Genomic DNA, 26,225 nt, shown 5'->3' on the forward strand with positions numbered 1-26,225 from the left:
TATAAAGAAAAAGATGTAAGAGAAAACGAAATACTTTATTGATGTCATTATACAAAAAAAAAATTACAAACAAAAACATCAAAATTTTATGTTCCTAAATTAAAAAGTACTCTTCTGTTGGCCACAATCATACGCTAACATTAGCTAACTAAATATTATGATTCTGACATCAGTATTCGTTTGCATTCTTGCATTACAACAAAAGAAAATGTAGGATGTAAAGTACAACAAGATAAAATGATTATGGTGCTTTAACAGTAGTCACTATACCATACAGAGAGTGTAAAAAAGACATATGTACAAAGACAAGGGAACTGATGCTGAAAAATCCACATATGATGAGCCCTGAATCTTGAATCAGCTCACAAGACCTAAAAAATAAATTACAAAAAAATAAATTATACTGCAGTGTCTATATATAACCAAAAAAATACAACATTTTAAACACAAGATCATTTTAAAACACAGATTCCATAAGTAGCATTAAGAGAAACCATGCATTAATGGGCACACCTACAATAATATACTATTCTTATCAAAACACTTACCCAGATAGTCATCCATTAGAGATCCAATTGCAAACTGAAAAACAAATTAGTTCATTTTAAGCTTCATGTAGACTGAGGGGATTCTGATCAGTTTCGCAACATAACTGGTCCAACATCTGATCCGAATAACAACCCATACACTTTGGCAAGAACTGAATCTATAGACAACTTTGTGAGAAGCGTCTGTTAAATTTCTTTACCTCTCTACTCTAAACAAGTCATAATCACAAAATTATATGGATCCATATGAAATTCGCCTGTTACTACAGCAGTTAAACTGAGCTCTAGGTAGTAAAGGTTAGAAGTATGCAAAGCAAGCTTTCAAACATGTGTAGCAGATTAAAGTGGCATGACTGGTTGATCATGAAACAGAAGCTGAAGTTGAGACATGCTTTCATTAACAAGAGCGATGAGTAAAAGTCTGTCAAAAGAAACAAGGGGAGGCAGAAGTTCTCAGCAAGTTTTACAGTTAAATGTAAGTCCACACCTTTACTAAATAACATTTAAATACATAAATCCACTTACAATGTCATTCTTGTCAACCCTGGTGCCCACAATCTTCAAACGGATCTCATCATCTTGCTGGATTACAATGTCCTTTGAAAAAAGACATTTAAGTTACCGTACTAAGTGTTACCCTGAGAAATGTCAAAATAACCACATCAAATATAGAATAGAAAATCCCTTTATTGTTATTCAAATAACAGCAGCCATAGTGTTTGTGTAATTGCTAAAAACAATGTGAACACTACTGAATATGGTTTTAAATTAGGGAAGGTATTCAGAAAATGCAATAAAAAAAGATATTCAAACCTCATCAACGGTCTTATAGCAAGGGGGATTAGAATTGGGGTCAAACTCCATTTCCGAGGGAATGGACTGCAATAGAAAGATTTATATTACATTTTTTTACTGAGCAGTAAGAACTCTAAATGTCCATGCACAGCAAGAAAGAAGTTCCAGTAAAAAAAAGTTCAAACTGACTTACATGGCGAGAAATGAAGCAAGACATTGGGCCAATTTCGGTGAACAACCCAACCTGCAAGAATCACAAAAAAAGTCATGTAAAACACAAAAAATGTATTCAAAGACTGCAGCAGGATAGAGAAACTATTTTTTCACTACTTAAAATAAATGTTGTCTGGCTATTTTAGAAGCTAAAATGTTTCTAGTTTGAAGGCACGTGGAAGAGGGGAGTGTTAAAGGTGTTTAAATGCTTAATTTCAGCGACAGTCTTTTCTGACCTGGCTGGTGTACCGGCCATCTGCTGGCGTAAAACTGCAACTGGAAACTAGACCTCACACTAATGCATTATATTCAAGACACAAATGAACACTGAGCTTATTCCCTCTTAAAATCCAGTTTGTTTTAATTAGTTCATTACACTTCTTTTATACCAACAGCTGTTCGACTTTTAAATTCTTAAATTCTTTTAAATTGTTTTGAAGATAACTGTGTTATCTTTTTATTTTCTTTATGTGTTTTTTTAATGTTATTACATGATTATTTTTGTTTGTTTGTCTGGTGTCCTGCTCAAATGAATTGCCCCCAGTGGCATTAACAAAGTAGTCTATGTTTCCAAATAAGGTTTCAGTTTGTTTTTTTTGCCAGCTCTAGTTTTTATTTTATTTCAGTTGATACATTTTTTTTTATATCTTTATTTAGTTTAACTTAATAATAACCTTGGGTTAAAGGTTTCAACAAAATAAAAAAACACTGGTTTCTATGTCGCTGTAGCTAAAAAGTTATTTTGCAAAAAGATTTCAAAGGCTTTAAATCCTCTTCTAAAACAGCTCCAATCTGTTACATCATATGTACAACGCATCAGAAGTCTGTCTTACCTACATACGAGATTTACATGTCGGAATGTTGCGTTTTGGAATACATTTTCAACTTTACTGATGATATCTCCATTTCTATGCATTTTGTTTCAACATCTCATGGCTTCTAAATAGTAGAAAATCAGCCACCAATATAGAGGTTATGAATCAGAAAATGTTCTCAGCAATTGTTGCACATCAGCAATAAGTATTTGTAAGAGTAAGAAAAGTCTAAAATTACCCATAATTGATAAAATTGATAAATGAATTGCATTTATCAAATAGATTATTTAGCATGTATCTGTGCTATCTGGATGAAGTAGATGTTTCAAGGAGCAGGATTCTTAGCCTTTTAATACAACTTTTAACTGACTTTTTTAACCAAACACGTCTGTATCAACAAACTGCTCTAATATTTTAACAGGGGGAAAAAAAAAAAAGTAGCATGACAATTCACCTTGTTAACCTGAGTGACCACAGCATCTACCACTTCTCCCTTAAACGGCCGGAAGACGATGGCCTTGTATTTCACAGGATAGAGGACAAAGCCTCTGCCTGGTTGGATTACGCCTGCCCCGATATTGTCAATGGTGGTGACTGCGATGACAAAGCCATACCTGAAAAAAAAAAAAACACACACAAAAATGTGAATCTTTTAAATGCAGTATTTCATATATCACAACTTTTAAAGTTCACTATAATATTTGCCAACATTCAAGACAAAATTTTCATTATATTATGTGTTTTAATTTCCTAAACTTAAAAACGTGTAGCAGTTCATTTGTGCCTATGTGTCTGCTGTTCAGCCATATTTAGTTCCAATCACTGGTCAGCTTTACCTGAGTTCATACTTTTAATAAACATAAACAAAAGAAAACAAAGAGGCAAATGTAATTTACAGGTTTAATGACATTTTATACAAGGTTTTCTCACTATGAAATCGTTTAAATCAGCAGCTCTCATAAACCCCACACATTTGTTGATCTAAAGCTTTGACTTTTAAAGAACAAAATAGTAAGAAATTCCCCTGAGATCGTCTTGTCTGTCTACGAACAAAATTCTCCTTGAATCTTTAAGACAAAAATCATCTTTTTAAATGATTTTAGGCTTATCTGATAAAACAATTATGTAGGAATCTTGAATGAAGAGCTTTTTTCATTGGTAAACACAGGAATAACAATGGCTTTATTTTATAAATTTTTAGAGGGGTTTATTAGCACTTTATAGACATAAGTGGGGCTAAAATAATTAATCGGATTAATCCATCCCATCCATCCATCTTCCTCCACTTATCCGAGGTCGGGTCGCGGGGGCAGCAGCTTAAAAAGGGAGGCCCAGAATTCCCTCTCCCCAGCCACTTCTTCCAGCTCTTCAGGAGGAACCCCAAGGCGTTCCCAGGCCAGCTGAGAAACATAGTCTCTCCAGCGAGTCCTGGGTCTTCCCCGGGGCCTCCCCCCGGTGGGACGTGCCCGGAACACCTCACCAGGGAGGCGTCCAGGAGGCATCCTAACCAGATGCCCAAGCCACCTCAACTGGCTCCTCTCGACGTGGAGGAGCAGCGGCTCTACTCCGAGTCCCTCCCGGATGACCGAGCTTCTCACCCTATCTCTAAGGGAGAGCCCAGCCACCCTACGGAGGAAACCCATTTCGGCCGCTTGTATCCGCGATCTCGTTCTTTCGGTCATGACCCAGAGCTCATGACCATAGATGAGGGTAGGAACATAGATCGACCGGTAAATCGAGAGCTTCGCTTTTTGACTCAGCTCTCTCTTCACCACGACGGACCGGTACAGCGCCCGCTTCACGGCAGACGCTGCACCAATCCGCCTGTCGATCTCCCGCTCCCTTCTTCCCTCATTCGTGAACAAGATCCCAAGATACTTAAACTCCTCCACTTGGGGCAGGACACCCCCCCTGACCCGGAGAAGGCACTCTACCCTTTTCCGGCTCAAGACCATGGCCTCGGATTTGGAGGCACTGATCCCCATCCCGGCCGCTTCACACTCGGCTGCGAACCGATCCAGCGAGAGCTGCAGATCACGACCTGATGAAGCCAATAGGACCACATCATCTGCAAAAAGCAGAGACGCAATCCTAAGGCCACCAAAATGGATCCCCTCAACACCTTGGCTGCGCCTCGGATTAATCGATTATTGAAATAACCGTAAACTAATTTAGTAATCGATTAATCTTTAACTGGAGTATAGACCTTAAACCATGGCTTTGTCTGACAGAGCGACCCACTTAGAACAGTAATTATAACCAATGTTGTAAAGAAAAAGAAAAACATTTTGCATTTAAGATAACCAAAAATAAAAAAAATATTATGTTTTTTTCTGTTAATATGTTGCATCCAGAACCCCTCAGGTTGAACAGCTTTAGATTCACCTGGTTCAGTTTCATGAAAAATCTTCTTTAAGTAACATTGGGCTATCCAATTATTAATCGATGAATCTAAAAAAAAGTAATCAACATATTAATTTATTTGCAAAATTATAAGTAATATTTTTTAGCAAATACATAAGTATTATTTTTTAGCTAATACATTCCTTTCTATTTAGTTTGTGTGGTGCAGTAATTAAGGAGTCTACTTAATAAAATATTGTTGTTTTTTTGTTTATATTTATGTGACAAATGTTTTTTCTAAGAGAAACTTCAAAAAACAGACGCCTTGGCTTATATTTTTCATGTTGTGCTTCAAACTACCAACAGAAGAATGTAGGTTTATAACCAAGAGGCTAAAACCAGCGCAGTGTGATAATAATATTATACAGAACAGATCTAAATTCACTCACTTGCCAGTGCAGGTTCCCTCTACTTCAGTAAAAAGCTTCTGCTTCACAGTGTTGAGCAGGTTGGGTCCAAAATATCTCGGGTGTAATAAGATTTCATGTTCCAAAGATATCTAAAACAAAAAACAAACAGTTTAACCAGTAAAAAGGAGCTACGGAAAAGTTTGAAGATGCAACCATCATGACCACGCTCTGCTAAAACGTTGCAAAATAAGTGATCGAATCAGCCTCTTCAGATTAGGATAATAGCATATACATACTTACATGGTAAAACATGTCTGTGTTTTTGTAAAACTCCTCCTCAAACTAGATATTATTTTTTTTTAATTTCCAACCAATTCTCGTGTACAAAAATGAAAGAAGTGGAAAAAAAAAAAATCTTTCATCGAAATCTCTTCCGGGTCAATGAGAAACGCTTGATGTGCGCTGTGGTCAATCTGAGCTATTGACTGCCACCTGGCGGTAAGAATGAATTACTGCAGCAGGGCGTTGAGAACAGCAGGCGTGACTCAGTGCTGCTCGTTGATTGGCTGGTTTCACTGGACCCTTAGGATCATATATAGGAACGAAGCAAAGGAACGTGTTAAGAAAAAAGGTTAACAAACTGTTAACTCAACCACTATTAGCGATAGATATATCCATAGTCGTTATATATACCCAATACTTATACATAGCTTTAATATTTAAATAGCGTTATTTAAGAGCTGGTCTAATTTTGACTTCCTTTCTATCTGACTGAGTTTACTTAGAAAACAATAATAATCGGCCTACATCCAATTCTCTTTTCAGTTGACTGACATGGCGAATAATGTCTTGTTGAAGCTGCTTCGTGTCTCTACGGCCGCGCACTTGGTAAGTAGTTGAATGCATTAGTGACTCTTGGGTTCTAGTATTTTGCTGGACTGTGTCTGCTGTTCATGCAGGCGAGGCTCCGTCCGCTGCGGGTGAAGGCAGATCATCTGAGGGCTGCAGGCTGCAGACGCTCCTGCAGTTCTACGGAGCAGATCAGCCGCTATCCTGTCCCTTACAGAAAGGACATGCCTTATGATATAGTAGAGCTTATGGAGGAAGTGGAGTCAAAGGTGAATCAACAGGGGAAAAAAAGTTTCTGCAACATTTCGTTTGAGTTTTTAACTTTTTATTTTTTCCTTACAGGGAGGCTTTTTGCCAAATGTCTTCAAAGTCCTCTCTCACAGGCCGGCAGAGTTCAGAGCTTTCTTCGCCTACTACAATGAACTGATGAACAAGGAAACAGGTTTGAGTATAGAATAGAAAATCCCCATTGTTCCACCAGTTAGGGTGTGACTGTGGTAAAAACAAGTAATAAGGAGACACAACACAGAACTTACAAAACCTTTTTTTACTTAAGCTGTACAGCAAAAGAGAAAAAAAACATACTGGGAACTAAAACATGCTGTGCTGTTATTAAAAGAAATGCATATTCAGGTAAATATGAGAAACATTGCTGTGAAGAAGACAGAGAAAGAAAAATAACATTAGGCTTACAAAATGAGGAAAAGCTGCAGTCAGCCTGTATAGACAAAGACCTTAAAATGGGAAAAAACAATGCAAAAATCAATCAGCATCTGTGGTCATTAACATCTTTAGAATATAAACTGAGCGGATTAGAAAAATTGCAAATAACTCTTGATCAGACCAAGGACCAGTGCAACCAGTAGCCTGTTTATAAACCATTTCTGGGTCTGCTGAGAGCATTAAAGATTTTAACAGCAGCTGGGAGGTAGGATCTGTGCATAGGATGTGATTGCCACTCAGTGAGCTACATACACTATATTGCCAAAAGTATTTGCTCACCTGCCTTGACTCACATATGAGCTTAAGTGACATCCCGTTCCTAATCCATAGGGTTCAATATGACGTCGGTCCACCCTTTGCAGCTAGAACAGCTTCAACTCTTCTGGGAAGGCTGTCCACAAGGTTTAGGAGTGTGTTTATGGGAATTTTTGACCATTCTTCCAGAAGCGCATTTGTGAGGTTGCACACTGATGTTGGACGAGAAGGCCTGGCTCTCAGTCTCCGCTCTAATTCATCCCAAAGGTGTTCTATCGGGTTGAGGTCAGGACTCTGTGCAGGCCAGTCAAGTTCATCCACACCAGACTCTGTCATCCATGTCTTTATGGACCTTGCTTTGTGCACTGGTGCACAGTCATGTTGGAAGAGGAAGGGGCCAGCTCCAAACTGTTCCCACAAAGTTGGGAGCATGGAATTGTCCAAAATGTCTTGGGATGCTGAAGCATTCAGAGTTCCTTTCACTGGAACTAAGGGGCCAAGCCCAGCTCCTGAAAAACAACCCCACACCATAATCCCCCCTCCACCAAACTTTACACTTGGCACAATGCAGTCAGACAAGTACCGTTCTCCTGGCAACCGCCAAACCCAGACCCGTCCATCAGATTGCCAGATGGAGAAGCGCGATTCGTCACTCCAGAGAACGCGTCTCCACTGCTCTAGAGTCCAGTGGCGGCGTGCTTTACACCACCGCATCCGACGCTTTGCATTGCACTTGGTGATGTATGGCTTGGATGCAGCTGCTCGACCATGGAAACCCATTCCATGAAGCTCTCTGCGCACTGTTCTTGAGCTAATCTGAAGGCCACATGAAGTTTGGAGGTCTGTAGTGATTGACTCTGCAGAAAGTTGGCGACCTCTTCGCACTATGCGCGTCAGCATCCGCTGACCCCGCTCCGTCAGTTTACGTGGCCTACCACTTCGTGGCTGAGTTGCTGTCGTTCCCAAACACTTCCATTTTCTTATAATACAGCTGACAGTTGACTGTGGAATATTTAGGAGCGAGGAAATTTCACGACTGGATTTGTTGCACAGGTGGCATCCTATCACAGTTCCACGCTGGAATTCACTGAGCTCCTGAGAGCGACCCATTCTTTCACAAATGTTTGTAAAAACAGTCTGCATGCCTAGGTGCTTGAATTTATACACCTGTGGCCATGGAAGTGATTGGAACACCTGATTCCAATAATTTGGATGGGTGAGCAAATACTTTTGGCAATATAGTGTAGCTCTGCAACAGCTTCATGCCTGGCGTGGGAGACATTTAATCAACTCTATGATTAGTTACCTTAGTTTCCTTAAGATTCTATTAATAATTTCCACTTTTAGAGATCTTTTGGTTTCCTCTTGGAACAATAATCATCCTACATATTAGAAACTAGAGCAAAAAATATGCTTTCAAAAAGCAGAGGGGTTTATAAAATGGGAAATTGCAATATTTCTAGCGTTTCAGAGTAATCGTAAACCTTGAACAGTAAAATGTCACGTTGCAATCACAAACACAATGTATTTTTATTAGATCAAATCCAGTGCATGCATTTACCATTAGGAGTTACCTTACTATTAAATAATAATAATAAAAAAAAAACCTATGTGTAATTTAACAAATACATTAAACTACTCTGTGTTGGTTTATCACTTAAAATCACGATAAAGTTTGCAGCTATTGGATGATAAAATGTTCAATATACACTTGTGAGACACTACAGAAGGCTGTGGTCATTAAAGGGGATCTATACAGAACAAATTCCTATTTTGCTTGTTGTTTGCATATGGAAGTTCTGTCAGCCACAGACATGCAAAACATCTCCATACTATCACCCTGTACTTTGCTGCTGCTTTTTAAGGGTGCATGTTAAGCAAATGGACAGAGCAATCAAAAATATTTCAGCCTGTATAATAAGGGTTTTTAGAGTAAAACTGGATGAATAGAATCAGTGATATTAAGTTTTGCTTCTTTGTAACATTACGTTTAATTTTATATGTTGCTAAGTGTTTGATGGGATTACAATGAGTTTTAAAAAACAACACTGCTAAATGAAAGACTAAACACTTAGAAGGATGCTTTTCTGACAGCAAAATGACTGAGAATCTCCCTCAGGGGGATATTAGAGGTATAGTGGAGGAATTTCATTAATTTTTTAAATGACCCACCCTCTCCACTTTAAAACAAAAAATGCACATGCACAACCCTTCACCTATTTCCGAGAGGTAATGACTATTAAATGCGTGCAAGAGCGTGCACGAGTCAATTTCTCCTCATGCACGCTCTGTTTAAAAGTTGCTGTTTGCATCGCTCATACAAGCTTACTTTCCAAAAGATGATATGCAACTTTCCCACTACATCAGACTCACCTCTGCTATGCCGAGAAATACTTGCCTACCGAGAATGACCTACCCTGTCGCACACTGATGAGAACACAGATTGAAATATGAACGAAAAGAAAACTTTTAAACATATTCTTAATGTTTTATATTTCTTATGCATAGATGCCCTAAAATTGAGAGTTTTGGTGGACAGATAAATCCCGAGAAATTCCTGCCTGACAAGAATTTCCTCTCCTGTCGCAGGAGCATGCATCGCCCCAAACTTTCGCACATTGATGAGAAAACATATTGAAATATGAATGAAAAGGGAACTTTTAAACATATTCTTAATGTTTTGTCAGGAATTATGTAGAACTGTGTTGATAGCAAATCAACTAAAACGTGTCTCCATACGTAGAAATCATATTCTTATGAATTTATCTGTCCACCACCGCCTTGAATTAGCTCCATTAGACTTTATTTTAATTACTATGATCTGTCATTGTTGATATAAAACTATTGAGTTATATCTAGCTCAGCTTTTTAGAGATTCTGATTCTAAATTAAAAAGATTAATTTTAATTTCTGTGAGAGTTTCAGTTGGTGCCTTATTGTGGATAACAGAACGATAGGTTTAATGTACAGCAATCACTGCTTCCCCTAAGTATTTTTATATTATGTCTGTGTTGTTGTTTTTTTTAAAGCTTATTCAACATGTTTGTTTCTTTTGTTTCCTCCAGGCAGTTTAACCAAGGCAGACCGGGAGCTGATTGTTGTTGCCACCAGCAGTTACAACAAATGTCTTTACTGTGTGGTGTCCCATGGTGCCCTGCACCGCATTTACTCCAAGAAACCTACTCTATCTGATCAGGTATCATCATTTCTTCTGTTTTGCTTTTTAAGGCACAGTTAAAAAATCAGATTTCAAACACATCACTTGTCATTACTTGATCTGTAACTAAAGTTAAAAATCGTTTATTTTTTTCAATTTAGATTTTGTCTTGTATTTTGCTGCTGAAATAATAATATTTTCAGAGGAAGGCATAGATTCTTGAAATGGTACAATTAAAGGCAGATCAGAAGGACCAGGAGGCTTTTGTACTAAAAAGTATGCAGCTTTCATGCTGAATGTTTGGGCTAAGGAGGAAGTCTGAAACTTGCTGTGCATAAATTATTCAGATGTACAAAACAAGTCATCACAGACTTCACCTTTATCCGCCCTAGTTCCTCCTCCAGATTTACTAAAATAAACCGCCTGAAAATAAATTGTCTATCGACAACTGCTTGTTTTTTTGCATTTATTTGTATTAAGTCCAAAAGCAGTTGTCTGCTGCTGAATTGTGCTCAGATACTGTATAGTAACGTATACCAAATCATTATGAATATTTCCCTGACTTTCTATTATAAACACCTTTACCACTCACACTTTGAAATGTAGTTACAATTAATGCTTAAATGGATACAAGACTGCAAAAATAAATTACACAAATATACCTGGAAGCCAGTCATGATACACTTAGCATGCTTGGAGTCTGTTACCGATTCTGTTTTTATGATTAGAAAACTTTATATTATTACTATTATAGTGTAAAGTAATCCTTAGTTGAATCAGGAAAAAATTATTCTATAACGTGTAGGGATGCGTCCCTCCACTTTTATCACCTCCGATACGATACCGATATTTGAAGTTTCATGTCCGCCCATACCGATCCAATACCGATACCAAAAGCAGCACTGAACTATTACCAAAAAAAAAGGTTTTATTGTGTGAAAATAAAAAACTGGGATCATTCTTCTGTGCATATGATTTGACTTCCCTTTTCCTCAAAAAAAAAAAAAAAAAGGCTACAACCAAAATATAAATATGACTAATTTATTTATTTAACAACTGTGCACAAAATCTTAAACCAAAAGTTCTCTGACTTGGTCAACATGTAAAAAAACAAAGTGTCATTATCATTATCATCGGTATCATCTCTGCAACCCTGCTAATCAGATAATCTCAGTAAGTTCTTTGTTATAAAATTTCTGGAGGTGTTAAATTAAGTTGGTGGTGTCATAGTTTGAAAATTTAACACCGCCATTGGAACACCCTCGGAACATTTCTCCCACTAATATTGCACGTAGCCATTGGGCTAGTAGGCTGAGAGAGCGTGAAAAACCTCCATTACACAGATCCTTTCGCATGCTCCATCATAAACAATATGGCCGTGTTGTGTTGTTGTGCTGCCGCATGACGGCAGAGCATAGCATAGAGTTAGAATGAATAGATCGGCCCCTATATCGAGTCAACTGTCATCGATACCAATCTAGTTTTTTTTCCTCATATCTGGACCGATACCGATAAAAATATTGGCTCGGTGTATCTCTAATAATGTGTATAACAAATGTTTGCACTTCACAAGTAGGTTTACATGCTTTTCATTTATAGAAGTAAATTAATTTCTGTTACATTTTCTCATGTTACAGTCATGAACAAAATAGTTAATGAACAATTTGTGATAAATTAAAACAAAGTAGTAATTGGTTTAAAAAAACAAAGTAGTTTTTGAGCTATAGATCTCCTATAATAATCCAAATGACACGCTCTTCAAGTTTATGTTTTTCACATAAAGTATTTGGAAAAACTAGCTTTAAATCATTTTGTGCTGCCAGTGAACTTTTTCAAAAGATGTTTCTCTCATTTAAGGTTGTTGTTAACTACAAAGTTGCGGAGCTTACGCCTCGGGAGCGCGCCATGCTGGACTTTGCGATGGCCGTGTGTCGCTGTGACACCATCACTGAGGAACACTTCCGTTCTTTGGAGGAAGTCGGCTTCGACCGCGAGGACGCCTGGGATATCGCCGCCATCGCCGCTTTCTTTGCCATGTCCAACAGGCTTGCCCATCTGACGGACATGAGGCCCAACTTGGAGTTTTTTAACATGGGCCGTGTTCCCCGCGACAAAAGCAGCAACAAGGCAGAGGAGAAATAGTAGAGCAGGAAAGCTGTGTGATGAGGAGGATTTTCTGAAGGCAAAAAGTGAGGAGTGATGCAACACATTCATACAGCCAAAACATTTTCCAGGTTTCTTGTTTTCCTTTTTTTTTTTGTTTTTTTTACTGCTGTGAAAATAGAGGAAATGTTCATTACAAACCTGAGAAGGAGGGCTGAATAAAATACACTGAATTGTTATTGATTACAACTACAATTAAAGACTGCAACTGCAAAGTGTTTTAAAATAACTGGTTTCATGAAGCAGCATCATGTTGGAAGATAAAGCACAAAGAACATTTTCCTCTTATCTTTGAACGCACACGTGTTCTACAAATGTGATTATTACTCTACAAACTGTGAGCACAAAGATAAAAGAAGAATCAGTTCTGGTTATAAGGTTCCATGTGAATGATTTGTGTATTTTTTCAGGAGGGTTTTTGTTTATAGGTCACTCATATTAGGTCTTTTTATTCTTTAACTGTTGTGGTTTTCTTCCATCATGTTAGTTATCTTTGGGATTTTTGGACCATAAACATTTTTGTTTGGGTAGAATTAGAACATTAAGACAAAAATGGGCTGTTTCAATCGGATGCCAATGTTCAGACGTAGAGAAATTGCATTTTTAAATCCCTGTCTGTTTGGAGTATTCTTCACATTGCCAATAAATAATTACAATTGCTGTTGTTGACAACTGCAAAGATCTGTATCTGATTTTTTTTTATTAATTGGAAAACATTTTTTGTACAAAGAGAACTTCAAATAGTTTTAGCCTTTTAAACATGTGAAAAAGCAAACCTTACAGGAAGAACAGCTCCAGTCCTGTTATGTGTTTGTGTCTTCACTAGATGGCGGTATATTCCTTATTGGAGAGATTCATCTAATAAACACAGTCCAGCATAACATCACAAAGACAAAGGTGAGCGCTTTGTGTCCCTGATTTCAGAACAATGTGAGGTTTTACCTCCAAAAAGGTCTGAGAGGTCGAATAGGAATTCAGGCCATCTTTTTAGATTGTAAATATTCATACGCTGATCAAGTAATCCTCTAAGGTAACGCAGTTATTCCACAGACACACATCAGGAATATTTTTCAGAATACCTTTAAAGCAACCTGAAAATCACGAGAGTTACAAGGTAATGTGTGAAGAGAATAAAGATCTGCATGAAATTAAATAGAAATCAAAGTCGGTTTGGTTATTAATTAGAAATACTGTGTTGTTACTCCCTTGAGATGTTAAAACCATTAGTAAAACAAGAAATCAAGAGTATATGACAAAGAGTAAAAAGACATAATAGACCTCTATGCTATTTACCTGATGATAGTCCAGTGGCTAAATGCAAATAACCAAAAACCAAAATAATTTACTTTAGGTTTAGGAAAAAGAACATATCCTGCAAAAAGTTAGTATGTGTCAAAATGCTGAGAAGCCTAAGATTTTCCTGCTCTTTTCATTTATATTAGACTGCATTAGTCGGCCATGATTTTCACATATGGCATCCTCTTTATTAGAAAAGTCTTTAACATTTGATTAGAAACATTTAAAATGATTTGATCTTTATGCATTAAATGGAAAATAGATTGCACCTCTCCATGTGTCTTCCTCTGCCGTACATCAGAAGGGACCCTCTCAGTTTGGAGGAGAGACGGGAAGGAAAAGTTACTGAAGACATTTCCTCTCATCCTTCAAGCTTCCTGTGGGGGTTCCCGAAAATAGTTTTTTGCTTTCATTTAACACAACTTTGAATCCTGTTCGACAAGCCATTTATATTTTACACACTCAGAGGAGGAACGCCGAAGTCAAAAACTACTAAAATTTTAAAATTTAATAAGAAGTTTTGTTCGTGTTTCTCACATTTTTCAGTCGGGTTGACGGGTTCTGTGCTTAAATACATGCATTTTTTGTGCATTTTCTGTTTCTATTACAAATCTGTGTAGTAGATCTGCAACGGTTAACTGAATTCCTGATGGAGTGTGTGCTTTGAGAAGATAGCAGGTCAACAGACTTAATATTTATACAGGAAGGATTTCTGCTCATGAGGCGGTAATGTGCCATAATGGTCTTTTGTGTTAATAATTCATATATTCTATCTCAAAAGGAAATAAAATTTACATTTTACTTTTCTGATGTCATTAAAGAAAAGAGTTAAGATTGTTTCAGAAGGATTTTAATTTGCTCTGTTCACATAATAAGGATGCACTTTGACTCACAGAAGGAAACACAGAAGAGCTGAAATCAACAAACATATGGGACATTAGCAAAAGGAAGCATATAAGGATGAGGTCATTACAGTGTCTAAGAATGTGTCAGCAGCTGTTAGGGCAAGTTTTAGCAGCTTGTGTGCAATTCTCTATCTATTTAAAGGAAACAGTTTCTGTGTTTCCATGTGTAAGGATGGATGTGTTTTAATTGGCCATTGGCTGGACAGGCATGCATTATAATCATGTAGTTCTCCATAAACTGGACCATGTGGATCTCTGCAACTCCTCCAGAGTTCATATCTTTCTCCTCGCTGCTTCTCTAATGCTCTGCTTTTGTGGCTGTTTTCATTGCATTTTGCAGTTGTGTGGTATTTCTTAGACTTAGAAAAACTGTATTTTCATTTTGGTCATTCGGGTGATCACAGACTACAACACACCCTCCCCCCGGTAGATGCAGCAAACACTGACTTCCTAAATAAACTGAACAACTTTTTTGGAAGGTTTGAGGCACTAAACAGCACTCCAGCAGTGAAAGCTGTTCCACACCAAGGGGAGGAGGCACTAAACCTGGATGTAGCTGAAGTGAGGAAAATTCCTCCACAGCACAAGTACTTCTGTGGCCTTTTGACCAGTGAGGTGGTGTTTAAGGTTCAGATGAGGTTTTCTGTGATGTGTACCCCCAGGAATTTGGTGTTGCTGACCACCTCTACAGCTGAGCTGTTGATAAGCAGTGGAGCGTGGTTAGGTTGGTTCCTCCTGAAACAAAAGATGATCTCCTTCATCTTCTCCACGTCCAGTGGGTCATCAGAGGCAGCCCTGAGAGGAGCCTGTGCTCAAGATGATGACATCAGAGGTGTTCTGTCCAACCTGGACTGACTGAGGTCTTTTGTTGGAGATATATCACATAACATCTGAATAAAAACAACTATGAAGATGTTGTAATTTATATAACAGAGGTCTATAGGACTATAGGACCAGGTTGATATAACACATTTCCATACAATATATATAATTAGGGGGTCCCTGCTCCATCTCACCATCAATTTGGGGGTCCTTGACCCCTGCTCTATAAGATAATGTTTTTGCATACATTTAAATGTCAATGAATTTGATTGATTTTATTCTCAACTTGGTGGATTTTAGCAGTGACCTCCATTATGCTGAAGTATTTAGAATCCCAAAATACTTAACAAAACCTCCATCCACACACACCCTTCTGTTATTTTCACAGATAAACTGATACTGTTTGATTTTTAAACACATCTGTTTTACTAAAGTTGAAATAATTTACATTAAACATCTCATCAGGCTGAATATGAAGAGTATTTTATTTTTATTTTTGGTCAACAAAGTTACAGATGTAAAAGAAGTCCCTTTTTGGGCGTTAGGTCTGATAACCATGTTTGATACTGTCAGTTTTACCACCTACTTTATAAAATGTCAGCTGTTTTTCCCTCTAGGTTTTTTTTTCTTCTTTTCATTGATGCACTTTTAGAATCATTCTTGCTGCACGTATGGTGATTTATAAATGTATATTATGTGTTAATAGCAACCTGCTGAGGAAAAAGCAGAAAGAAATTAGCTTTGGGTTATTATTTTACAATTTAGCTGATTTATTTTTTTATAAATCAATCTGAAAAAACACATCGGTAACATATTCCATCAACGCACTGTTTTTGTTGCCTCATTTTGTGTGTCCATGCATGCATTTCAAGCAGTGTATCATCTTTACATCACTACGACTCGTCAAAGATTACTGCTATGCCGTCCTTCCTCCGTATCAACTGACTGTTAATGTCCTCTGAAAGATAGTGATGCACTTTAAAGCTGACAAACCATATGTCAGAGCTCAGTGGAGATCCAGGGAAAAATGTAAGCTCTTTAAGAGGGAGTGATGTTCAGATAAATAAATAGCCAGTTGTTTACTTTTGGTCAAAATGTCATGTCCTTTTAAATCTTGGTAGTGTCATGCACTTTTGTTTTTGTTGGTTATGAACCAAATGATGACAGAACAGAGACAGATACCTGATGGATGTAGAATTTAATAAAAGAACTGGTCAGTTTACAGAACATGAGGGGAAACATACAGGAACCGATGAGAGAAAGCAACAAATGAGCTTAAATAATGTGGAGTTGTGATGAGTAACAGGAAAACCAGGCAAGCACAAACAGCAGAATGGAGAACAGCTGTGGGAGAAAGCAGAGAGCTGAGAGAGGGATGAATAATGGGTACTGGAAATGAAGAAAGGAAACACAGATGATCTAACAAACCAAAGGATAGACTTATACCAACACAGAGTCAAATACAAAAAATGAACAGATGAAAACAATTAGTGAAGACATCCTAATTACAACACCAAAATGATATACATACAAACTCAAGTAGCTGTAGATCATGAAAAACTGAGTTTATTTTGAAGGTATAGTGGAGGATGTTCTTTTTCTGGGTGGATTATCAAAATAAGTGGTCCTCCTAACTGTCAATCATCCTGGTGATATGTTTATGTAAGGCCGTCCTATGTGGTTGTCCCCATTTTTACTTACTGATGGCGTGTCTGACATAGTGGAAAAATTTCACATCTTTTTTTGGAAAGTAAGCTTGTATGAGCGATGCAAACAGCAACTTTTAAACAGAGCGTGCACGAGGAGAAATGGGCTCCTGCATGCTCTCACATGCATTTAACAGACACTCCCCCTTGCGAGTGGGTACAGGGTTGTGCATGTGCATTTTTTTTTTTTTTTTAAGTAGAGAAGTCTTTCCAAAATTTGTAAAAATTCAAAATTTTTCCAAAATTCCAATATATACCTTTAATTTACAGCAAGTTATATTATATTATCAGTTTTGTGAATCACTCTACATTGGGGGGTTAAAGTCCAGTCCTCCAGAGCTACTATCCTGCATCTTTTTGATGCTACCCATTTCAACACACCTGAATCAAATGAGTGGCTCGTTAACAGGCCTCTGCTGAGCTAAATGGGGGGATTGAGCCTTTAGATTCAGGTGTGTTAGAGAAGAGAAGGATCTAAATGTTACAGGATGGTAGCTTTTGAGGACTGGACTTGAGCACCCCTGATCTACATTTTATGCTGAGAAAACTATGCTTTTATTATATCATGTTTTAAAATCATTCATATAAGTTTAAACTGAAAGACAGCTTCAAAATGATTTGTATGAAATGCTGATGAAGGTTCTCAGTCATCCAGGTCATAGTCATTCCGTAAAAATTCGAAAAATATCCACTGGACTTGGTTTTCAAGATTTGAAGACGTTTCGCCACCTCTCCAGGAAGCTTTCTCAATTCAAATGTCTGGATCCGCAGTGAGTTTGAGTCTTATATAGACAACGCCTTGTATCGCTTGGAAACATGCAATGGTAACCGATGAATGGGTCGTTAGTTCCATCGTTAGCCTGTAATATCTGAACCTGTCTATGATTCTAGGGGTCGGTCGTTAAAGGGGGGATAGCCATTAAGGGGGGGGTTGTCTCCTGTAATACCTGAAACCTGTCTATGATTGTTAAGGGTTGGTCGTTAAGGAGGTATTGTTCACCGGCTGGGGCGGGTAGTTCCCTCGTTCCTCTGTGATGGGGTGGGGGGTTTGGTGATATCTGGAAGGGATCATGTCTATGATTGAATTGTATGTTTTTGGAAGCTGGAATCTGAGTCCACCAGCTCTGTTTAAAGTTGGTTTTTCTCTCTTAACATAGATGGCTTCCTTCACGCCCCTCTCAAACCACCTATTTTCTTTATCCAGAATATGGACATTCTGGTCCTCAAAAGAATGTCCTTTGTCCATAAGGTGTAGGTGTACTGCGGAGTCTTGTCCAGAGGCGGCCGCTCTTCTGTGTTGGGCCATGCGTCTGTGGAGAGGTTGTTTTGTTTCGCCAATATAAAGATCAGAGCATTCCTCGCTGCACTGAACAGCATATACCACTCCGCTCATATTCGGTCTGGGGGTTTTATCTTTAGGATGCACTAGCCTCTGTTTAAGGGTTTGGTTTGGCTTGAAATGTACTGGGATCTTGTGTTTGGAGAAAATCCTCTTGAGCTTTTCAGACACTCCAGCAACATAAGGGATTGTGATGTTTTTGCGTTTAATTTTCCCATCGCTGTCTTCTGTTGCGTGTCTTTTGGATTTCCTTGCTGATTTGATAAAAGCCCAGTTTGGATATCCACAGTTTCGGAGAGCATCTTTGATGTGTTTCTGTTCTTTTTGCTTCCCATCTGTTTTAGTAGGGACATGTTCTGCCCGGTGTTGTAAGGTTCTGATGACTGAGAGTTTGTGTTCCAGTGGGTGGTGGTCAAATCAGCAAGGAAATCCAAAAGACACGCAACAGAAGACAGCGATGGGAAAATTAAACGCAAAAACATCACAATCCCTTATGTTGCTGGAGTGTCTGAAAAGCTCAAGAGGATTTTCTCCAAACACAAGATCCCAGTACATTTCAAGCCAAACCAAACCCTTAAACAGAGGCTAGTGCATCCTAAAGATAAAACCCCCAGACCGAATATGAGCGGAGTGGTATATGCTGTTCAGTGCAGCGAGGAATGCTCTGATCTTTATATTGGCGAAACAAAACAACCTCTCCACAGACGCATGGGCCAACACAGAAGAGCGGCCACCTCTGGACAAGACTCCGCAGTACACCTACACCTTATGGACAAAGGACATTCTTTTGAGGACCAGAATGTCCATATTCTGGATAAAGAAAATAGGTGGTTTGAGAGGGGCGTGAAGGAAGCCATCTATGTTAAGAGAGAAAAACCAACTTTAAACAGAGGTGGTGGACTCAGATTCCAGCTTCCAAAAACATACAATTCAATCATAGACATGATCCCTTCCAGATATCACCAAACCCCCCACCCCATCACAGAGGAACGAGGGAACTACCCGCCCCAGCCGGTGAACAATACCTCCTTAACGACCAACCCTTAACAATCATAGACAGGTTTCAGGTATTACAGGAGACAACCCCCCCCTTAATGGCTATCCCCCCTTTAACGACCGACCCCTAGAATCATAGACAGGTTCAGATATTACAGGCTAACGATGGAACTAACGACCCATTCATCGGTTACCATTGCATGTTTCCAAGCGATACAAGGCGTTGTCTATATAAGACTCAAACTCACTGCGGATCCAGACATTTGAATTGAGAAAGCTTCCTGGAGAGGTGGCGAAACGTCTTCAAATCTTGAAAACCAAGTTCAGTGGATATTTTTCGAATTTTTTACGGAATTTGTATGAAATCTATTGATATGTTGTCAGTTCTTTAAGCTCACTTCTTTAATGTTACAGTAAACATCAGGTTAACATAATTTGCCTGTTCAGAGTGATATAACCAAATGTTCCTCCTTTATGGGTAACATTGATAAAGCAAACCTTAATGGTAGAAGCACTCATGAGCTCTCAGGGAACTAAGTTGAAATTTTTCAGATTAGACTCTTTCAGACTCATAATCCAAATGCACTTTTACTCAGATTACTTTGCGTCGGCGGATTATGTTTCAGGCTTTACCACGTGATCACTGGGTAGAGACAGACTGCTGCTTCCACTGTGTTTCTGTATTCACAAAGGGTACAAAACTGCTGATTAGTGTAAACAGTTTTGTTTGACCTGAGGCTTTAACTTAGAGCTCACTGAAACTTTGACATCCTTCCAAATTTCATAGCGTTCAGGCATCAAAATATGGTTTAATCTGTGTATTTTCTATTAAATCTGCCCTTTGTCGGTTAATCCTTGAAACGTGGAAAGATGGTCACTTGGCAGCTGAGGTTATTTGTTTGGATGTGACTTGAATATGAATATAAATTTCTTTCATATTTTTGCAGGGGGAATTATTTAGTCTAACATGTAAAACTTTGTGTTTTGGTTCCAGGCTACAGACAGAGCTACATTATGTAAAGAATAATCTGTGCTGTCAGGACAACGACAAGGCAAACAGAAGGAGAAAAGACTAATGAATTACCAGAAATCTTTCCTAAATGAGACAGTGTGATTTCCCACATTCAGAGATGCTATAAATTAGCATTTATAAGGACTGCTGCATTTTCCACCCACAAAAAATATGATCACAGTTTACTAAAGTGACAAATGAGACATGCAATGAATAATTTCATAACTTCAATGCTTGAATCATGTCATTAAAAAAAAGCTCATTTTGTAACATTTCAAAATATTGTTCATGATACAAAGGGACTAAAATCTTACATTTTACTCACAATGGGAGTGTTACAGTGGTACATTAAGTTGTCTAAAACAAATGTTATCTTGTATCAGCTTTTAATTATGATAATAATTATGACCCGTGATGACTAATGCAACTTTCAGCCTGTTGGATCCGTGCATTGCCGTTTTTTGAAAGGTGAGAAACAAACCAGGTGTCATGGTTTTGGTTATGTTGTGCTTTACTTTGCTCCATGTTTCCTAGTTTTATTGGTTTAATTCCTATTTTGTTGTAGTTTCTAGATTTATGTTAGTTCTCAGGTTTTTCTGTTGTTTTCCTCTGTTGCCCTCTTGTGTGTTCCTTTCCCCTTGGCTCCCTCGTTGTCTCCTCACACCTGCTCCTTGTTAGCTCGTTAGCCCTGCCATTGTCATAGTCAGCTACATATACCCCTCCTCTGCAGTCACTCCTTGTTGGTTCCTTGTCGTTGCTGGCTTCTCATGTTGTTGTCTTCATACCTCGTCTCTCCCTGGCTCCTCGTGTTTGGTTTCCCCCCGATGTCTCCATGGTTCTGGTTTGCTTTACATTTTTAGTTGGATTTTTGGATTCCTGCCTTTGTTAACTATTTTCATTAAAAGTACAAGAATTCACCTAAGCCTCTCTGCCTCTGCATTTGGGTCCTCTTAACTACAACCAAAACGTGACACCAGGGGCAGTTTTATAAATCAACTATAGTAAGTTCATATTGGCCTGAAATCCATTAGCTCTACCAAACAACTCTTTTGCACTGTAGTATGTAGCTGATACTTGAAAAGGATGTTTATAAATCAGGGAAAAGTCACCCCTTATTTATGCAAATATATGTAGTTTCCTGCCAGAATAAATTAACAGATTTTAAAATGCCAGATATAATAATCCAGATTATGTTAAAATACTGTCAACTTTGACATTCTCTTTGAAAATTGAACATTTGATCTCAATTCCAGAACTGCTGGAGCAAAATGACATTTTGTTTTCTCCCAGCCCTTCCTTGGGAGTTCTCATTGCTTGTGTTCACATACCATCTTGGCAGAACTGTCTTTATGCCAGTTGTCCAATGACTGTCTTGTGATTGGTCAGGACTTGGATAGGTTTTCTAAGCAGGGAAAAGGTTACTGAAATGTATTGGATCATTTTGAGTTTCAGCTGACCAAGGCAATGACAAAACATGAAATATTGTATGACTTATTTTTTAAATTAATACAAAGCATATTAATCTCCTTCTATTCTTAGAAACATGGCCACTCTGCCAGCTTGTGTCTGCTTTGTCATCTAGCAGCCCCTGTGACATAAGCCACAGTGGACAGACATTTCTGAATTTGTTTCTCATCTTGTCACTTTGAAGTCCTATTGGATAGATCGGTGCTGCACTAAAAGGTAGATGGATGAGAATTATTAATGACAGTAAAACAAGATCAGTAACAGTTTTACCCCGTAAGTACTTCATGTTATGATAGATGATTTCAAAGCAGGGCTATAATCGACTTTTCCTTGCTGGATACAACATTAGTATTTCAGACAGCTACAAACTTAGAAAATTACTTTTCTGTTTTTCCTGAGCCACCTCAAGTAGTAGGGGAGAGTGAGGTAAAGTGAGACACTGGGTAATGTGAGACAACCCCTGTATCTAGGCAACAGAACACATTTGTGCCCATGTGACCATTTTGTTTCCAAGCTCCTCCCATTTCCCCTTTACCATAAAGGAGAGAAGCTAATTTTGCTGAGGTCAGCATGTTTTTTCCAACAAAATGTTTTTTTTGCATGTAAAAGTAAATTTTCTTGCTGTCAACTTAACCAACTGTTGTGCCGAAGCAAATTGATTCAAGTAGAAAAACTTATATCATACCTGTTGATGAACTACCAACATATAAAACCATGTGATGATGCTAGCTGAAGGTTAGCCTGAATTGCTAAGAAAGGTCATTTTTTCAAAAATGGTGGTGGTGGGGTAAATTGAGACAAATACTGTGGGGTAAAGTGATACAGTGTCTTACTTTACCCCCACCATGAAGCACAGGTTAAGTGTAGTTGTAAACATATCTTAATGTAATATTACATTGCATATGTAATGTAATATTACTATTAATTACATATTAATTCATATGTAATGTTACATTTTTATTTTAAATATCATAAACATTGTAGAAAAGCCATCATGCCAAGGAAATACACCAGGAAGACAACCTGGGGCAAAACACCCCTGGCGGAGATGGAGAGTGCAGCCGCTGAGGTCAAGGAACGAAAGAAGTCTCTAAGAGCAGCTGCAAGGGACAGAAATATTGACAAGTCAAGGCACACAGCTAAATCTTATAATAATGAATTGTCTACTCTAGGTGAAGATTGGTTTCACAGCTTCCTAGCACGTCGCCATCTCCAGGAAACAAAGATCTGTCTGTGGGTGACTTTGTCATGATTAACTTTACAACCAAACACAGGAACCTCCGGTATATTGGCATGGTTGAAAAAGTTGAAGATGATGAAATTCTTATCCTATTCCTTAGAAAAATTCAGGGAAACACAAAAGTGTGGGAGAGACCCACATTTGCTATTAAAGAAAAAGATGTGGCACATGTTCCCAAAGCAGATGTGGTGAAGAAGCTGCCTCAACCTAAGAGGCGTGGAGGGACTACATGTAGAGAACAACTCTTCATCTTTCCCTGCAATCTTCAGGGCTGGAATGTGGAGTAGTTGTAGAGGCCTACTGTATTTGTAGAGAATGACTGATGCTCTGATTGTGGTTTTAGTCCTGTTGAGTCCCAGGCTGTTCTAGCTGGCTCTAAAGGTCCTGTGTTCTGACCCTGAGACTGTGTTTTTATATTAAGACTTTTATATACATATGAAAAAACGGAAGAAGGGAGCGGGAGATCGACAGGCGGATTGGTGCAGCGTCTGCCATGAAACGGGCGCTGTAACGGTCTGTCGTGGTGAAGAGAGAGCTGAGTCAAAAAGCGAAGCTCAAACGTTACCGGTCGATCTACGTTCCTACCCTCATCTATGGTCATGAACTCTGGGTCATGACCGAAAGAACGAGATCGCGGATACAAGCGGCCGAAATGGGTTTCCTCCGTAGGGTGGCTGGGCTCTCCTTTAGAGATAGGGTGAGAAGCTCGGTCATCCGGGAGGGACTCGGAGTAGAGCCGCTGCTCCTCCACGTCGGGAGGAGCCAGTTGAGGTGGCTCGGGCATCTGTTTAGGATGCCTCCTGGACACCTCCCTGGTGAGGTGTTCCGGGCACGTCCCACCGGGGGGAGGCCCCGGGGAAGACCCAGGAACCGCTGGAGAGACTATGTTTCTCGGCTGGCCTGGGAATGCCTTGGGGTTCCTCCTGAAGAGCTGGAAGAAGTGGCTGGGGAGAGGGAAGTCTGGGCCTCCCTTCTTAAGCTGCTGCCCCCGCGGCCCGACCCCGGATAGGCGGAGGAAGATGGATGGATGGACCGATGGATAAAAAAGGGGATATTTTGTAGTGTAGGAGTTAAGTTGCAGCAAGGTGATTCATACCTCTCATTTGAATGTTAATAAAACATTTTGAATTACATTATGTTGTATTTAATTTTGTTTAAAATTACTTTCAAGTGTTGTAGGAAAAAATGTGCGTAAAAGACCAATTCCAATGGTTATTTTACTAGTCTGGCATTTGTTCTGGGATGTGAGGTAGTCAGGCCAGCTGTCAGGATTCTAACCTGTTACAACATATGTTGTTATGGTAGTTTCAGAGTGGAAAAGGTAAGTGGATCAGTTTACCCCTATTTGGTTCACTTTACCCCGTTGACTTCTCTGGTCTGTCTCACTTTACCCCTAAGCTGGGGTAAAGTGAGCCACAAGACCACTTTTTTTAAAAACATAATATTTTCACTGCCCTTTATCCTGAATACATTCTGATAATTGCAATAACAAGGAAACATCCTGAATTAATGGGAAATGTGTAAATTTAACTGATATATCATTTTAGCTCACTTGGAGGGGAGCAAATGTCAAAAACGTCTCACTTTACCCCACTCTCCCCTATTAGTAATATTATAGTAGTAATATATCAAACAGAAAAGGAGAGTCAGCTTGGGAAGTTAATGATATAAGAGAGCGCAAATAAGAGGCTTCAAAACAAACTGCTGGATGAATCCCTTTGATCTACAACATAAAGACCATGAATCAATATGTTTTTCCCAACTAACTTAGACGAAGGAAATCCTAAAAACATGAAATTGGAACAAAAAAATTGGAGACTGGATCAAAGATTTCTCTAATTAGGTTTAGCAACACATTTATTTTTACCTACTTTTATCTTTTAAGTCTGTTATTACTCTACCTGTCTTCTATCCCTCTTTTTTACTCCACCCTACTGCTGGCTCTGACTACATCATTATGGCTAACTTCCATTTGGCTGCTCAGAGGTAGCTGCTCTAGTTTAGAGAAAGAAGAGAATGGATATTGATATAAACTCGTTTTAATAAAAAAACTCCAACTATTTTAGCCAAACTAAACAAACTGTTTCTTTTTCCATTACGACAAAGTTAGTTCATGCAGCAGCCTCAAATACTTTCATGTTTCTTTCTGTCACTACAAGCTCATCCAAGAGGACTGAATGCTGCAAGTCCATGATCATGTTAGATTTTTTTAATTACCTAAGTCTAATCTGGTTACTCAGACAAAAAAATAGAACTTTTTAACACATTTGAACTATAAAGCCAACTTGAATAACTTGTTTGATGACTAGGATCCAATTAGAATTAATTTTATTAATCATCTGTCCGTATAGTTACACCCTGTTAACTTTTTGTTTTGTAAATTGCCTTAAGGCAACATTTGCTGTGAATAATTATCTTATAAATAAACTGAGTTGAACTGAATTGAAAAATCCCAGCCTAACCTTGCTCCAAAACAACATCTGTGTGAAATCTAAATCAACACACATGGGTAGTTTAAGAGTGAACTGTGGTAATTTAGCAGATGTGCAATGGATTTATCAACTGGGTTGAAAACTGATGAACTCACTCAAACATTTTTATGGAATTGAAAAACATACAAATTACCAAGAATTCCTAACACATGGTTTATGGCGGTTAAGAAAAAGAAGCTTTTTATATATTTTTTTTGCATAGAAATAAAAAGTTTCAAAACTTGTTTATCAGAAAAGCCCTTTCAATAGTAAAATATGTGTTTTTGGATAGATGTCTTCCAAGGACCAAGCCGTGGTTTTGCACATAAATGTTGCTCAATAACGCTTTTTTAGTAATTTTTTTTTTGGCCTTGTCTATGCACCATTATTTTTGTTTTAGACATTTTTCTCTCAGAACTACTTAAAAGAATAATAGATTCAAGTTCATGTATCTTTTTTCTTTACATCTTACAAGCTTGAAAAAGATCCTTCTGCATGTCCTCCAGAAGTAAACCCTAATTTACTGTTCAGTCAGTTTTAACCAAACTATGGCTGTTATCTACGGCAATGAACACCTTGTTCTTTGGTTTTGTTACGGCAAAATTACAGAGGGAAATCAGTTTTTCATCCTCTGATTTGTTTTATTGGTTTCCTTTTTTTTTTCAAAGAAAATATGCTTAAATTATTCATGGTAGTTAAA

The 26,225-nt window shown here is 38.3% G+C and overlaps 2 protein-coding genes across 2 annotated transcripts; one reads left to right on the forward strand and one right to left on the reverse strand.

The window, feature by feature from the left end:
• Positions 1-16: 16 nt before the first annotated feature.
• Positions 17-5,531, reverse strand: polr2g (RNA polymerase II subunit G). The gene is made up of 8 exons (XM_038292606.1): positions 5,425-5,531; positions 5,164-5,273; positions 2,826-2,985; positions 1,537-1,587; positions 1,362-1,427; positions 1,074-1,145; positions 549-582; positions 17-371 (listed from the first exon to the last, which is right to left on the reverse strand). The coding sequence occupies exons 1-8, from the start codon at positions 5,434-5,436 to the stop codon at positions 358-360; spliced, it is 519 nt and encodes a 172-aa protein (XP_038148534.1). The 5' UTR covers positions 5,437-5,531; the 3' UTR covers positions 17-357.
• Positions 5,532-5,658: 127 nt separating this feature from the next.
• On the forward strand, positions 5,659-12,950 carry si:ch211-175m2.5 (uncharacterized protein LOC568697 homolog). The gene is made up of 6 exons (XM_038292604.1): positions 5,659-5,755; positions 5,950-6,012; positions 6,084-6,242; positions 6,316-6,415; positions 10,017-10,147; positions 11,966-12,950. The coding sequence occupies exons 2-6, from the start codon at positions 5,959-5,961 to the stop codon at positions 12,248-12,250; spliced, it is 729 nt and encodes a 242-aa protein (XP_038148532.1). The 5' UTR covers positions 5,659-5,755; positions 5,950-5,958; the 3' UTR covers positions 12,251-12,950.
• Positions 12,951-26,225: the final 13,275 nt, after the last annotated feature.

The sequence above is a fragment of the Cyprinodon tularosa genome, unplaced genomic scaffold (genome assembly GCF_016077235.1).
Source record: "Cyprinodon tularosa strain WSP-4 unplaced genomic scaffold, ASM1607723v1 ctg314, whole genome shotgun sequence".
Lineage (NCBI taxonomy): Eukaryota > Metazoa > Chordata > Actinopteri > Cyprinodontiformes > Cyprinodontidae > Cyprinodon > Cyprinodon tularosa.